The sequence below is a fragment of the Moschus berezovskii genome, chromosome 7 (genome assembly GCF_049115385.1).
Source record: "Moschus berezovskii isolate FMDL1 chromosome 7, NW_MosBer_1.0, whole genome shotgun sequence".
Classification (NCBI taxonomy): Eukaryota; Metazoa; Chordata; class Mammalia; order Artiodactyla; family Moschidae; genus Moschus; species Moschus berezovskii.
Window position 1 is genome coordinate 17,025,394 of NC_142466.1, and position 15,817 is coordinate 17,041,210.

Genomic DNA, 15,817 nt, shown 5'->3' on the forward strand with positions numbered 1-15,817 from the left:
ATACATATATAGTATAATCTTACCTATGTGGAAAAAAAATCTGTGTGCAAATAAACACAGAAGAATTCCTGGGAGAATTCTCATCCAAATCTTATCAATTTTCTCCGAGGGGTAGGAGTTCATGTGAGGACTGTTTCTTTTCCTTTCCTGCATTTTTCAAAATTTTTATACTGGGGATGTATGATAAAAAGATTCAGTGTAACTAGTGATGCAAAAAACCTATGTCTACATCCTGGGGTACCATGAAGGCAGCCTTTCTTCTTTCTACAAGCGAAGCTCAGCCACTCATGTCTCCATTATCCCCAGGTCCCCCTCTCCCCTTTTCTTCTCTCCCCTGATCTTCCAATGAGCCGGTCAGTCCCACCTTGAAAATCTCTTCACTCCTGGCCTACTTCTTGCTTTAACTTCTTAGCTCTCTTTTTCTCAAACTTCTCTAACACAAGGCCTCCCTGGGTTTTTGTTTAAAATCTACCCACTCTTCTCTTGGTCTATGCCACCTGTTTCTTTCAGGATCGAATAACCCTGAGCAAAGCCTGTCTGTCAACAGTCAATGCTGTTGACCATTTCCTCCTTCTTGGAACTTTCTCCTCTCAGTTTTCATGATATTACATCCTCCTTGGTCTCCTGTGTCCCTGACCGCTCCTCTTGGCTCCATCACAGGCTCATTTTCTCCTTCCCTCATGGCTTTCTCTAAAAGTAGAGATTTCCCAACGTGGGTGAGTATCATTAGAGAACTAGCAAGCAGGCCGTCTTCTGACAAACCCGTTCAGGGCCTCTCCAAAGTCAACAGGACACAGTTGGAGTCCTTGGCATGGTGCTCAAGGCCTCCTGGTCCTGTTGCTCCCTGAGCTTCTCTGCCAAACCCTCAACCTCCAAGCCAACCTCTCTGCCCATCACCTTTGAATACACTTAACCAATGACAGCGCCCAGCTTTGACCAACACACTTCCCGCCCCTCCTGCCTGTCTCCTGCATGACCCCATCCAGACGTGGCTCACCTTCTACTACATCCTAAAGCCTTCCCCACCTGCCCCAACGTGAAAGGTTCTTTCACTCCTCAGATTTCTATGGAATCTACTGTCTGCACTATTCACTGGTGCCTTCACGTCATCCCCCTTGATTACTTGGTTCTCTTCTGTTTTTTCTAATTTTTATTGGAGTATAGTTGCTTTACTATACTGCTTTAGTGTTTACTGTAAAACAAAGTGAATCAACTAAATGTATACATATATCCCCTCCATTTTTGGATTTCCTTCCCTTTTAGGTCACCATTGAGTAGAATTCCCTGTGCTATATAGGAGATTTTCATTAGTTATCTATTTTATACATAGTAGTGTATTTCTGTTATGCGGCTGAGGCCCTGGGATGTCAAGGGAGATTGTGGAAGGTTTCCTGAAACTGGGGGAAAGATACACAAGAACTGCCCCCAAAGGCCTTCACAAAACCTGCCAAACCGTTCACCAACATCTACTGAGAAGCAGAATTCTTTATCTCCTCTTCCAGATAAGCTTGAGAGGGGAGTCTTCAGTTATTAAAATCACCCCAGCTGGCAGGCAAGGTGGCCAGCGTGCACCCCCCACCCCCGCATCAGGCCATTTTATTGACTCTGTGCACCTTTGCCATGTCAGACCCCCCTCCAGTGCCCTGCGGTCTAGGGATGAAGGTCGGGCTTCCAAAAGGGACCCAGTCTGCATGTCCATGAGTGGGTACATCCCCTCTGCCAAGCAGCAGGAGGTAGATTTTCTGGGATCTCACTGCTGTTTTCTGAGTCCCCCTGCCCTTCCGCTTGCCCTTTGCCTTTAGGGTGTGGGCACTGCTCCCTGATTCCCCCAGGCTTGGGGGACAGCAGGAAGTGGGTCTGCCCATCCATGGAAGCTGAGGCCAAGTCTCCCTGGGCTCAGTGACCTATGCGGCAGGCCTGCCTCCAGCCATCTCTCTATCAAGCCGCTTCTGCTTGGACCTCAGCCCAAAGCTCCGGGGCTGAGTCCCAGGGCATCAGGGCAAGACAGGCCTCGGGACCACCAGGAGGAGGAAGGCAGGCCGGAGAGGGGAACACTAACCAGAGCCTCGCGTGTGGCCAGGGTCAGAGCCTGTGTCCTTGACTCTCAAATCAGTCATCTCTGCGATGACCCCAGCTACTCCGTGGGGACCTCATGTGGCTGCAAGGGGCTCTTGCCACTGGACCCTCTCACTGGAGATATGGGAACAATTCCACAGGTGGCTGTTAAAGGCTCAGACAAGCCAGTGGGCAGCTCCAGGGTGGGTCCATCACTAGGGGTGGTGGCAGCTGTGTGCCCTCAGGTGTGAGAGGGGCTGGACTGGGGGCCTGGGGCTGGATTGCATCAAAAGATGCAGCTGCCTGGGAGGCCCGGCTGCCGGCCAGTGGGCAGGCGGGTGGGAGGTGCCTCAAGTTGGAAACAGTTTGGCCGGCAGAGAGGGCCTGGCGCCTGGCCGTTGGTGGTGGCACACCTTAGCAGACCTGTTTTCTTGTCTAAGTACCGTCCCCACCAACCCCCACAAAGCATAACATCACTGTGTTTAGCTTTGAGCGGGGCTGGTGAGACTTTGCCAGACCATGTAATCCTCAGATCCATGGCAGACTGGTGGGAGAGTTCGAAGCTAGCTTCCCCCGGGGAAGGGCTGTACTGGAAGAGGCCGGGCCTGTTTTTCTGGCACTTTCCTTTTTCCATGTGGGGAAAAAAAAATTCTGGTTCTTCACAGTCCACAGATTCCCCAAGGCCAAATATTGACTGCCTGGCCTGGCTTTTCCCTCTCAGGTAGAGGTGGCAGCTCTTCCTGGCTCCTGGGGAGGATGAGGGAGACAAAGAGGGAGACCCTGCAGGGAGGCGTGATGGGAACACACCCGGCCTTCTCTGCAGCTCTGAGGCCCGGGCCTGGGATGTCATGGGAGATCATGGAAGGTTTCCCAAAGCTGGGGGAAAAATATACAAGAGCTGGCCTGAAGGCCTCAGCAAACAGGAATGCAGCCCCCCAAGGTGGTGAGACTGCTCCTTGAGAGAAAAGGGCAGGCCTCGGGCTTCTTACTTGGAGCCCACAGCCTCCCGGCCAACAAGCCGGTCCTCCTCAGAGACCTCCTCTAAACACCCATTCATACCAGCTCTTTCCTTTTCCTCCTCCACTCAGAGGAATGTTGTTGCCTCATTGACTTTCAGAAAGGCGGGCCGTGTGTTCCCAATTCCCTCCCCAGGAGTTGGGTGTGTGTGTTAGTCTTTCAGTCCGACTTTTTGTGACCCCATGGACTGTAGCCTGCCAGGCTTCTCTGTCCATGGGATTCTCCGGGCAAAAATACTGGAGTGGGTTGCCATGCCCTCTTCCAGGGGATCTTCCTGACTCAGGGATCAAACCCGGGTCTCCCGACATTTCAGGCGGATTCTTTACCATTTGAGCCACCAGGGAAGCCTCCCACCCCCACAAGAACTGGGTGTCTCCTCCATGTCAGAGGCGTTCAGCCCTGCCTGTCTTTCCCTCACCATCTTTTCTCCCCAAGTGTTCTTCTGGAATGTTGGTGGAGCCAAACCTCTCTGAGAACATGTGGAATCTTACCATCATCATCCACATCCAGAGCAGCGTGGGCCCCGAGCCTCTGGTGAAAGGTGGTCTCAGACCTTTCTGGAAGCTTCTAGTAATGACCTCCCTGGGGTCACTGACCAGGCACAGGACTGCACTACAGATGTGGGAGCCAATAACAGGAGCTTGGTGAGGAAGGCTCCTCTCTATTGCTAAGGGAACTCCCTGGAGTTGGTGGTAACCTGCTCACCTCATCCCAGGAAGCTCAAGACACGGTGAGACCGCCAGGGAGCAGACAGAGGGACCAGAGACCAGAGAAGAGGAAGAGGGATGCACATATGAGCAAGCACACTGGCCTGGAGGTCAGGAGCCTTGGGCTGGTCCCCCTGAACAGCTGTGAATCTTAAACAAGTCCCTTCTCTCATCCACATGCCCAGCAGTGTAATTTGCAGGTTCCAGTGCAAAATAAAACTGCTGAGCTCCCTTGCTTAAAAAATTATTAATAATTTCAAGACAGGGGACTTCCCTGGTGCTCCAGTGGTTAAGACTCCATGCTGCCAATGCAGGGGGCATGGGTTCGATCCCTGGTCAGCGAACTAAGATCCCACATGCCAAAAAAATTTAAAATAATAATAATTTTAAGACAGCAATAGCAGACCATTGAATCTCATGAACGGCCCTGCGACCTTGGAGGACTGCACAGGTGATCCAACCATAAGGCCAATCCTACTTGCTTGGGCCTCAGTTTCCCCAACCACACAGCATGGAGGCTGTCATCAATCAGAGGTTTACCCATGAAGCCTTTTCTTCACAGGAACCCTGAACCCTTCTATGGCAGACAAGGCTGCTTCACCAACACCCCATGAGAACATAGCAGAAAGCCCTGTGGATGACCCAAAAGCCCTTGGTCTTTTTAACATTCAGTAAGTGAAAGAGGTGTTAGGAACAAAAGCATCTGCCTGGCTCCAGTGGAAGGATTAGCATGAAGTAGGTGAGACAGGATCAAACTTCAAAGTTTCCAAACTCACAGCTGGCTTCTCCCTTAGCCTGAGAATGAGCATGAAGCCCGGATGTCCACTCTCCCTGGCCTCAAAAAAGCCAGGGTCCAGAGATGAACATCTGGGACCAGGTTTGCTTCTTGTTTCCATCCCAGGAACTGGCTGCAAGGACCACTGTGGTGATGCTCACTGGCCCAGGGAGAGCTCAGGCCTGGGCCACTGATCTCCCGCCACTGCTCTGTCCCCAGTAGGTCAGAGGTAAGTCAGGCAGGGTTCAGAGGTTGGGAAAGGCAGGGCCTGGGCTAAGAAACTCAGTCACAGCAGGTCTCTCCTGGGATTAAAACTCCCAGAGGAGGATCCCATGGGGTAAAAGGCTAGATGGGGGCTGCAGCAGACTGTGAGATGGGTGTGCTAGATGAAGTCGACACTGCTAGAAGCTTTGGGCTGTAGCATCATTCCATCCTGACTGGTTAAAGGGATCAAAAACTTCTCTGGAAATTACAATGGCTTTTCAGGCAAGAGCAATGACAGAAGAGAACATTCTCCATTCTCCCTCTCCTCTTCCCTTCCTCTGGACTTCAGGGCTCCATCCTGTCCTAAGACTTTTCTCCAGACGTTACGAAAGGCGCGTAGGGAAGCCCTTGCCATCCTTCCCAGAGGAGTCCTCCGGTCCTCAGCCCGCCCGCCGAGAGATGCCCGCCGCACCCGGTCAGGGTGGAGGGCCCCAAGGGGGCTCGCCTCGGACCTCCCGCGCGCGGGCTTACCTTTCATGGTCCCCGCTCCGAGGCCTCAGGCGGGCCCGGCCGGAGGCGGCTCGGAGGCCGTGCGACCCCCAGCTGAAGCCTGCGGGTTCCCGGAGGGCACCGATCGATCGCCTCCCTACGCGCCGCCCGCGGGAGTGGGACTCGGTGCCGGAGTCGCGCCGGAGCCGCGGCTGCGGAGGCGGCGCGCCGAGGGGAGGGTCCGCGGGGTCTCCGGCTGGGGGCGCAGCGCCCCGCCGCCCATCCCGCCGCGCGCTTCCCGCGGAGGCAGGCGAGGCGAGGACTGCGGCCGCCCCCGGCCCCGCGCGCCCGCCCTCCCGCCGCCTGCCCGCCCTCGCGCCCTCCCTCCTCGTCACCGCTTGGGCCCCGGCCCAGATCAACTTCCTTGCTCTTTTCAAAACTGCCGCGGCCCGGCCTCTTTGTGCGGCCGAGGGTCCCCGCGCCCCGCCAGGTCCCCCGGAGCCCCAGCGCGGCGCGCAAGCCCCCGAGCCCGGCCCGGCCCCGCTGCACTGGGGAGGGAGAGGCGAGACCCAGGGAAGGCCGCCTGGTGCCTGGGAGCGCTGGATTTTCGCCCTTAACATTGTTTTCTCACCCATCTGAGGGGTTGAGGGACTGGAGAAGTTAGGATCCCCGGGTGCCAGTCCTAACACCCCACATTGTCTGGAACTATCCCCCTTTAAGCTCTGAAAGTCCCGCATCCCGGAGAGCCCCTCAGTCCCAGCGGGGGCAGACCAGGACGGTTGGTCACGCCAGTCAGCTCTGCCACTCTGTGTGAGTGACTTTGGGTGGCCACTCCGTGTGGTTTTCTGCAAGAGAATACTGGGCCCTGAGCCCTCCCAACTTCTGTGATTTTGTTCGTGGAGGGGCCTCTGGTGTAAACAGTGACGACGACGTCTGAGGGAAATGGGCCTCAGGCAAGGAGTGGTGATCTCCCCAGAGTCCCTCCTCCAAGGAGCCTCACAAGTCATCCTCTCTGATGAGACACTTACTGAGTTCCAGCCATGGGCCAGGTCCTGCCCCAAACTCTGAGATTGTGGGGAACATTCCACACTGTCCAGGTCTCCTTGTGGTTGTAAGGTGTGAGAAAAGGCAACAATTTAACAAGTAAAGGTGTCGAGGTGTGACGAACGCGGTGGTGGGACAAACACGGTGCAGGGGGAGACCCCCAAAGGGTGCGGACCACCTGGACTTCCCTCTTTCAATTGTCTCCATCTGCACACCTCACACCCACCCCCTATTTGGCCCTTGGAGTAAAAAGTGCGTGTGTGCTCAGTCCTGTCTGACTCTTTGTGACCCCATGGACTATAGCCTCCCAGGCTCCTCTGTCCATGGGATTCTCCAGGCTAGAATACTGGAGTGGATTGCTGTTTTCTCCTCCAGAGGTTGGAGTAAAGTAGGTCAGGTCAAAGGGGCAGGGAAGCTTTCTCCTAAGCCTAGGAACTGAGAAGGGGCCAAGGACAGTCCATTCCCCTCACATCCCCACCCCACCCCGGCCCCCCATTCACAAATCTGAGCCAATCAGAAAGGGGGATGTTCAGCCCTCTCTAATCTCTTCCACTTCCCAATGGCAAGTTTCAGTTCAGACAGTGCATCCTCTCCATGATTTCAGCTGAACCTCAACATGACCTTGAGAAATGCTGCCCGTTTTACAGGTGAAGCGACCAAGGTTCAGAGAGGGTTTTGCCTACCTAGTAGTAGTCATGATGTATTCCTGGGGCTTTAAATCTGGATTCCAAGTCTGCCACATGAACTGCAGTCTTCTACACTACAGCAGGGTTCAGGAGAGCGCTTTGTAAACACCAGGGAGATAGCCACCCCAAAGAGTCCTTTAGGCGGTTTCAGTTCAGTTCAGTTCAGTTGCTCAGTCATGTCCGACTCTCCGCGACCCCATGCATCACAGCACGCTGGTTTACCTGTGTATTAATGAGTTTAATCCTCATAGCAGTCCTAGGAGATAAGTACTATGATGGTCCTCATTTCTCAGAGGATAGATATTGCATTTAGCATCAGGTCACTCTAAGTGGAGATGTCTGGATTTGAACCCAGGGAGGCTGCTGAATCCAGCATCTTTGTCATTCGCCCCAGGGTGCACCATCCTGCCCCTCACAGAAGCTACCCAAATATTTGTTAAAAGAAAGAACAGACAAATGGCCCTTGGCTTTCTCCATGCTTTCTTTAGTTGGCTAGATCCAAGATGTCTGGTGAGAAAAGGTTCTAACTCTGTATGCATGAGTGCCCTCTCCCATACTTCCTTGCCCCCTTGGGATCGGAGGGTGTGTGTATCCTGTGGTGTTGCTATGGTAACGCAGAAGCAGCCTCTGAAAAATGAAACTTGCTGGTGTGTGACTATAGATGGGGCCTGGCTGAGCAGAGCTGGACCTAGCCCTGAAGAGGTTCAGAGGGTGAACTCCTGCTCCAAAAGGACTCTGGAAAGAGGAGTCCAGCACTGCGGAGCAGTAGGAAAGAGCTGGGGACCCACTGGCCAAAGTACCAGGGTAGTTCAGAGAGGGAAGGAGGGAGAAAGAGGGAGTAAAGAATGATCATAGATCATGATCACAGATCACAGATGCACCCTGGGGTGAAGCGAGATAGAAGCGAGATAGACTCCTTAGAAATTACACCAGCCTTTGGGTGAGAGCTTTCAGCTGCAACTTCAGACAATTTCTATCAACAACCAGGGTGCTGAACCCAGGGTCAACTGGGATGACTTCCTCTGAGAGACCAGATTTTGGAACTGTTAGGATGTGGCTCAGCTGGTGCTTGAGTGCAGAGGCACCAGACAGGGTGGGCAGGGTGGGATGAACTAGGGAGACTGCTTAAAACTGTTTTTAACTTGAGTTGGGGTAGGAAAAGTGTGGAAACAGTTGCTTGTGGCCCATATACTGTAATTATGTTGAAAGTCAAAGGAAATCACTAAAGAGCAGAGGTCATCTGGAGGGAAAAAATGTAATCACTACTGGTGGAAACTTCCATGTATTAATGAAGGTAGGAAGTCCCACCCCAGTCCTTTTTTACACTGAAGTGTAGTTGGTTTATAATATTGTGTTAGTTTCAGGTGTCCAGTAAAGTGATTCGGTTATATATGCAGGAGACCTGGGTTCGATCCCTGGGAAGATCCCCTGGAGGAGGGCATGGCAACCTACTCTAGTATTCTTGCCTGCAGAATCCCCATGGACAGATGAGCCTGGAGAGTCAGATATGCCTGAGCAGCAGCATGATATCAAATAATGTTTGTCTTTCTCTATCTGACTTAAGTAAAGATAATACTCTAGGTCCATTCATTGGTTGCTGCAAATGGTGTTCTTTCATTTTTTATGTCTAAGTTATAAGATCAGCTTAATATCTCTTTCAGTCGTAGAGGCGATCAGTCCTGAATGTTCATTGGAAGGACTGAGGCTGAAACCGAAGCACCAATACTTTGGCCACCTGATTTGAAAAACTGACTCATTAGAAAAGACCCTGATCCTGTTATCTTAAAATGTAAATTGTGGGAGTAGGTCTGATGAGGTCTTTACAACCTCCAGACATTCTTCTGATTCATTGGAGAGAATATAACTCCACTGCTAACACTAGCGAGGGGGTACTCTTTCTGCCCCCTTCTGATGCCTATGTCAGAAGCTTTCTCTATCTCCTTTATACTTTAATAAAACTTTATTACACAAAGCTCTGAGTGATCAAGCCTTGTATCTGGCCCTGGATTGAATTCTTCTCCTCCGGAGGCCAAGAATCCCAGCGTCTTTTTGTGGTTCAGCAACAACCTTTCATCTTGGGGGCTCCTCCAGGATCTTCAGGACAAGGTAAGGATGCTTGGAGCTCTAGTTCTTTGTTCTCCTAGCGAACACATTTGCTGCTGTACTTTACTAACTCTACGGTGTGCTTGTGTGAATGAATGAAATGCCCTGCGCGAAGCAAGTGAGGAGCCCTGCTCTGTGGTTCCACGGTGACCTCATATGGCTTATGGCAGAAGCTTGTTGGGGGTTTATACCCACCTGCCAATGCCAAGAGGCACCCAATGTCTCCTTCGGGGACCGACCAGAAATGGGCAAAGCGTGTGGACCAAACTCTCCTTTCTCGGTCAAACTTTTCGGTCTCTTTGACTGTTTCATAACTCCTTGGGATTTAGAAGTACTAACCTAATCTGTCGCATCATAGACTTTCAAGGGACTTGTGATCTATGCTGTTACTGTGTCCTGTGACTTAGGTCCCAAGCTTGGATTGGTAGTCAGGAAGCGCCTAGCCTCGCTAGGAATTGAAAGTTCAGAAGTTAGATGGAGCTCTAGCTACAAGAACATCTCTGAGGTTAAAGGTTACTCAGATTGGAACTGCAATGGGGTTTTTCCCTTTGGTAATGCTGACTCTCAGTGGACCAGAGGAGGCTCTTATGCTGGTGTGGTGACCACCAGTTTGAAACATTTTTGACCAAATGTTTGGAAAAAACATTTCAGTTTTATGTTTGTACCGGTCTTATTGTGGTCAGGAATATACTCAGGGTCGTGCACAGGCACTCAGGTGATAAACGTTTCCCCCAGCAGTCTTAGCCTGGGAGGCATTCCGGAAGGTTACTCTGATTGCACCCCAGGTGGCATCAGAGGCAAGCAAGGTTTTAATGGTGAGGAGCTGGACATCAGTCAGGGATGCCATCAGGTCTACCCCTGGTGCATCCCCACCGTCTCGGTGGTAGAACCGGGAGGGATGAGTATGACGCCTGCGTTGGTAAGGGACAGACTAAGTCTGACCAAGAAAGAAAAGCTTTGGTGTAAAGTCTGTCTACACCCCCATCTAGAGCAGGGAGGGACGCCTCTGGTAGAAAGAGGGCGCTGGTCGCTTTTTTTCTCTCTTACAGATCAGTTCAGTTCAGTTCAGTTCAGTCGCTCAGTCGTGTCCGACTCTCCGCGACCCCATGAATCACAGCACGCCAGGCCTCCCTGTCCATCACCAACTCCCGGAGTACACTCAAACTCATGTCCACAGAGTCGGTGATGCCATCCAGCCATCTCATTCTCCGTCGTCCCCTTCTCCTCCCGCCCCCAACCTTTCCCAGCATCAGAGTCTTTTCCAGTGAGTCAACTCGTCTCATGAGGTGGCCAAAGTATTGGAGTTTCAGCTTTAGCATCAGTCCCTCCAATGAACATCCAGGATTGATCTCCTTTAGAATGGACTGGTTGGATCTCCTTGCAGTATAAGGGACTCTCAAGAGTCTTCTCCAACACCACAGTTCAAAAGCATCGATTCTTCGGCGATCAGCTTTCTTCACAGTCCAACTCTCACATCCATACATGACCACGGGAAAAACCATTGCCTTGACTAGACGGACCTTGGTCGGCAAAGTAATGTCTCTGCTTTTTAATATACTATCAAGGTTGGTCATAACTTTCCTTCCAAGGAGCAAGCGTCTTTTAATTTCATGGCTGCAATCAGCATCTGCAGTGATTTTGGAGCCCAAAAAAACAAAGTCTGACACTGTTTCCACTGTTTTTCCATCTATTTCCCATGAAGTGATGGGACCAGATGCCATGATCTTTGTTTTCTGAATGTTGAGCTTCAAGCCAACCTTTTCACTCTCCTCTTTCACTTTCATCAAGAGGCTTTTGAGTTCCTCTTCACTTTCTGCCATAAGGGTAGTGTCATCTGCATATCTGAGGTTATTGATATTTCTCCCAGCAATCTTGATTCCAGCTTGTGCTTCTTCCAGCCCAGCGTTCCTCATGATGTACTCTGCATATAAGTTAAATAAGCAAGGTGACAATATACAACCTTGACGCACTCCTTTTCCTATTTGGAACCAGTCTGTTGTTCCATGACCGGTTCTAACTGTTGCTTCCTGACCTGCATACAGGTTTCTCAAGAGGCAGGTCAGGTGGTCTGGGATTCCCATCTCTTTCAGAATGTTCCACAGTTTATTGTGATCCACACAGTCAAAGGCTTTGGCATAGTCAATGAAGCAGAAATAGATGTTTTTCTGAAACTCTCTTGCTTTCTCCATGATCCAGCGGATGTTGGCAATTTGATCTCTGGTGCCTCTGCCTTTTCTAAAACCTGCTTGAACATCTGGGAGTTCACGGTTTACATACTGCTGAAGCCTGGCTTGGAGAATTTTGAGCATGACTTTACTAGCGTGTGAGATGAGTGCAATTGTGCGGTAGTTTGAGCATTCTTTGGCATTGCCTTTCTTTGGGATTGGAATGAAGACTGACCTCTTCCAGTCCTGTGGCCACTGCTGAGTTTTCCAAATCTGCTGGCATATTGAGTGCAGCACTTTCACAGCATCATCTTTCAAGACTTGAAATAGCTCAACTGGTACAGATGGGAGCTAACAATTCTAGCCTCACTCCTTTGAACTGTATCCTGAAAAACTGGGATAGATTTGATCCCCAGGGCTTGAAGAAGACACACCTGGTCTTCCTATGTGATACTGCATGGCCACAGTACCCACTGGAGGATGGCGAACAGTGGCCGGTTGGAGTGTCTCTTAAGTATAATACTGTTTAACAGTTAGACCGGTTCTGTAGAAAACAAGGGAAATGGGTAGAAGTAGCATATGTGTTGTCCTTTTTCTTTCTGCGAAATATGCCAGACTTGTGTCCTAAGCGTATAGATTTGGGTGTGAAACCTTCAGCTCCCTCCTGTCCTCCTACTTTGCCCCAATACCTGGGGCTCCAAACTGAACTAACTGGAAGCCAGAGAATCTCCCCAAGAAGGGTTGCCTTGGTCTCAGTGGAAACCCAAACTGAGATTCAAACTGCCCAAGTAGAGGTCCAAACAACTCCTGTCTCAGTGCGACCTCAGACTACTCTGGTTTCAATAGAAACTCAGACCATCGAAGTAAGAGATGAGATGGAGGACAGGACACAAAGAGATAAAGAAAAGCAGGTTTCTCCAATCTATTCCTGGGATCATATGCACAGAGCAGCCAGAGAAATTGAGGAACAGCCACACAAGCTGTTGCCTCTTCATGAAGCACCCTCCGGGAGAAATAATCAGTCTATGAGAATTAATAAGCCTTTTTCTTATCAAGAAATACAAGGAATCAAGGAGGATTTGGGAGTCTATTTAAAGGACCCAGAGAAATATATTAGATCTTTTAAAGGTGTTACTCTGCTTTATGACCTTACTCGGAAGTATGTGATGTATATCTTGGGACAAACACTGACTCCCGACTCAAAAAGTTGAGTTTTGGGAAAAGTGGTTACTTATGGAGATGAATGGTTTGGTAATGAATCAGTAGGGAAGAGGGAGTTGAGATAGCCGCTCTCCCCACTGGGAATCAGGCAGTCCCAACTACAGAACCAGACTGGGACTACAACACAGCTTAAGGAAGATGGGATCAGAGTCATTTTGTCAGATGTATTCTTGAAGGACTCAGGCAGGCGTGTGCTAAGCCTTTAAACTATGGCAAATTGGCAAACATAGAACAGGAGAAGGAAGCTCCCGGTAAATTCCTAGATAGACTGAGAGAAGCCTTTTGCAGATTCACTGAGATTGATCCCGAAAGTGAAGAGGGAAAAGTGATCTTAAAGGATGGATTTCTCAGTTGGCTCCAGATATCTTCCGTAGGCTACTAAAAATGGGCATATGGACCAAATCAGTCTTTAGATAATCTGTTACAACTGGCTCAGACAGTCTATTATGGTAGGGTATATGAGGAAAAGAAAGGCAGAAAAAGACAAAGGAACAGGCAGAAGCCTTCGCAATGGCTATGAAAACCATTCTTAAACAGCCTGAGAAAAATGCCCAGAGGGACCCAGGTGAAAAGGGATGGCTTGCTATTACTGTGGAAAGAAAGGGGACCTCAAGAGGGATTGCCCTCAGGCATCTAAGCCGCCCGGCTCCATGTCTGATCTGCAAGGGACCACACTGGAAGAGAGACTGCCTCCAGAGGCATAGGTTTCAGGGCTTGGACTCTCAAGACAATCAGGACTGAAGGTGCCTGGGGGTCCCCACACAAGCTCCCTTCCTAATTACACCTGAGGAGCTCCGGGTATTAATAACTGTGGGAGGCCAATCCCACGATTTCCTTTTAGATACTGGGGCAATTTACTCCATGTTTACTGAAGCCCCTGGCCCACTTTCTTCCCAATCGGCTTCCGTAATGGGACTGTCTGGACAAGCCAAAAGGTATTACTTCAGTTTTTCTGTAAGTTGTGACTTACTCTGTGCTATTTTCACACGAGTTTCTGATCGTGCCAGAGCCTCCCTCACCCCTTTTGCAGAGGGATATACTGAGCAAGGTCCATGCCTCTGTTTTCATGAATATGGAGCCCTCCCTTTCTCTCCTTTTAATTGAACAAAATGTAAATCCTAGAGTATGGGCTGATGGAAAATCTGTGGGTCAAGCACAAAATGCTATTCCTGTAGTTGTCAAGCTCAAAGACCCACACTTGTTTTCACAAAAGAAGCAGTATCCACTGAAACCTGAGGTTACTGCTGTTAAGTCACTTCAGTCGTGTCTGACTCTGTGCAGCCCCATAGATGGCAGCCCACCAGGCTCCCTCATCCCTAGGATTCTCCAGGCAAGAACACTGGAGTGGGTTGCCATTTCCTTCTCCAATGCATGAAAATGAAAAGTGAAAGTGAAGTCGCTCAGTCGTGTCCAACTCTTAGGGACCCCATGGACTGCAGCCTACCAGGCTCCTCTGCCCATGGGATTTTCCAGGCAAGAGTACTGGAATGGGGTGCCATTGCCTTCTCCGAAACCTGAGGTTAAGGAAGGGCTAAACCCCATCATCGAAAATTTAAAGGAGCAGGGACTATTAATTCCCTGTAACAGTCCATGCAACACTCCTATTTGGGGTATTCCGTTCCGTTCCGTCGCGCAGTCGTGTCCGACTCTATGCGACCCCATGGACTGTAGCCTACCAGGCTTCTCCGTCCATGGGATTCTCCAGGCAAGAATACTGGAGTGGGTTACCGTTTCCTTCTCCAGTGGATCTTCCCGACCCAGGGATCGAACCTGGGTCTCCCGCATTGGAGGCAGATGCTTTAACCTCTGAGCCACCAGGGAATAAAGAAATCAAATGGTAAATGGAGACTAGTTCAAGGTTTACGAATAATAAATGAGGCTGCAGTTCGTTTACACCCAGTGGTGCCTAATCCTTACACTCTGTTGTCTGAAATTCCTGAATGAGCCAAATATTTCTCAGTAATTGATTTGAAAGATGCCTTCTCTTCAGTGCCTTTGGCGGAGGAAAGTCAATTTCTATTTGCCTTTGAGGATCCTACGCAGCCAGCTTCTCAGTTAACCTGGACAGTTTTGCCCCAGGGATTTCGTGATAGTCCTCACTTATTTGGACAAAGTTTGTCACGGAATCTACAAAACGTTAATAGCTCTGAAGCTGTGGTGTTACAATATGTAGATGATATTTTGCTCTGTGCTGAGACAGAGGAAGCTTGTTCACGAGCCTCGGAAGATTTCTTAAACTTTCTGGCAGGCTGAGGTTACAAGGCATCAAGAGAAAAGGCTCAGCTTTGTCAACAATTTGTTAGATATCTGGGCCTAATCATATCATAAGGGACTAGGGCCATAGGCCCCAAGAGAGTTAAACCTATACTAAATCATCCCCTGCCTATGACTTTCAGACAATTGAGAGGATTTTGGGGAATCACAGGCTACTGTCGCATTTGGATTCTGGGTTATGGGGAACTTGCCCAGCCTTTATATAAACTTATAGCTGAAACTCAGCAGGCCCAAACCAACACACTAGTTTGGTCTCCAGATACTCAAAAGGCTTTTAAGGTTCTTCAGACTGCTCTCCTGCAAGCTCCCACTCTGAGCTTGCCCACAGGGTCAGAATTTAATTTGTTTGTCACTGAAAGAAAAGGTATGGCCTTGGGAGTTTTGACACAACTCCGGGGGCCTCACCAGCAACCTATTGCTTATCTAAGCAGAGAATTAGATGCAATTTCACGTGGGTGGCCCCACTGCCTAAGACGAATCGGGGCAGTGGCTTTATTAGCGCCTGAAGCTTTAAAAATACTTAATGGATGAAACCTTACTGTACTGACTTCTCATGATGTGAGTGGAATCTTAAATTCTAAGGTTAATATTTGGATGACAGACAGTAGGCTTCTTAAATATCGGTCATTGTTGTTAGAAGGACCAGTAACTAAGCTTAAAGTTTGTGGAAATTTAAATCCTGCCACTTTCCTTCCTGAGAAGGAAAGTGAAACACCTGATCACGATTGTTCCCAAATTCTAACTTTAAACTTTGCAGCTTGGGAAGATCTAATGGATACACCATTAGACAATCCTGACTTGGAAATATTTACAGATGGCAGTGCTTTCGTTCGGGATGGAAAGCATAAAACAGGTTATGCCATGGTGACTGCTGAACAGGATTTAGAAGCAAAATCTCTCCTCCAGGGAACCAGTGCTCAGTTAACAGAGCTTGTGGTTCTGACCCGAGCTCTAGAATTAAGCAAAGGGCAGCGGGAAAATATCTACACTGATTCTAAGTATGCTTATTTGACTTTACATGCTCATGCTGCAATATGGAAAGAAAGTTTAAAACAGCAACAGGTGAACCTATTAAAC

General features: G+C 49.7%; 1 protein-coding gene across 2 annotated transcripts in view; it reads right to left on the reverse strand.

Moving 5' to 3' along the window:
• The window catches only part of SCARA3 (scavenger receptor class A member 3), a 40,700-nt gene extending 35,119 nt beyond the window's left edge, over nt 1-5,581 (reverse strand). For both annotated transcript variants that reach the window (XM_055428101.2, XM_055428100.2), the window contains exon 1: nt 5,290-5,581. In XM_055428101.2, the coding sequence (XP_055284076.1) occupies nt 5,290-5,296 (7 nt within the window). In that variant the 5' untranslated portion in view covers nt 5,297-5,581. The remainder of the gene's footprint in view (nt 1-5,289) is intronic.
• Nucleotides 5,582-15,817: the final 10,236 nt, after the last annotated feature.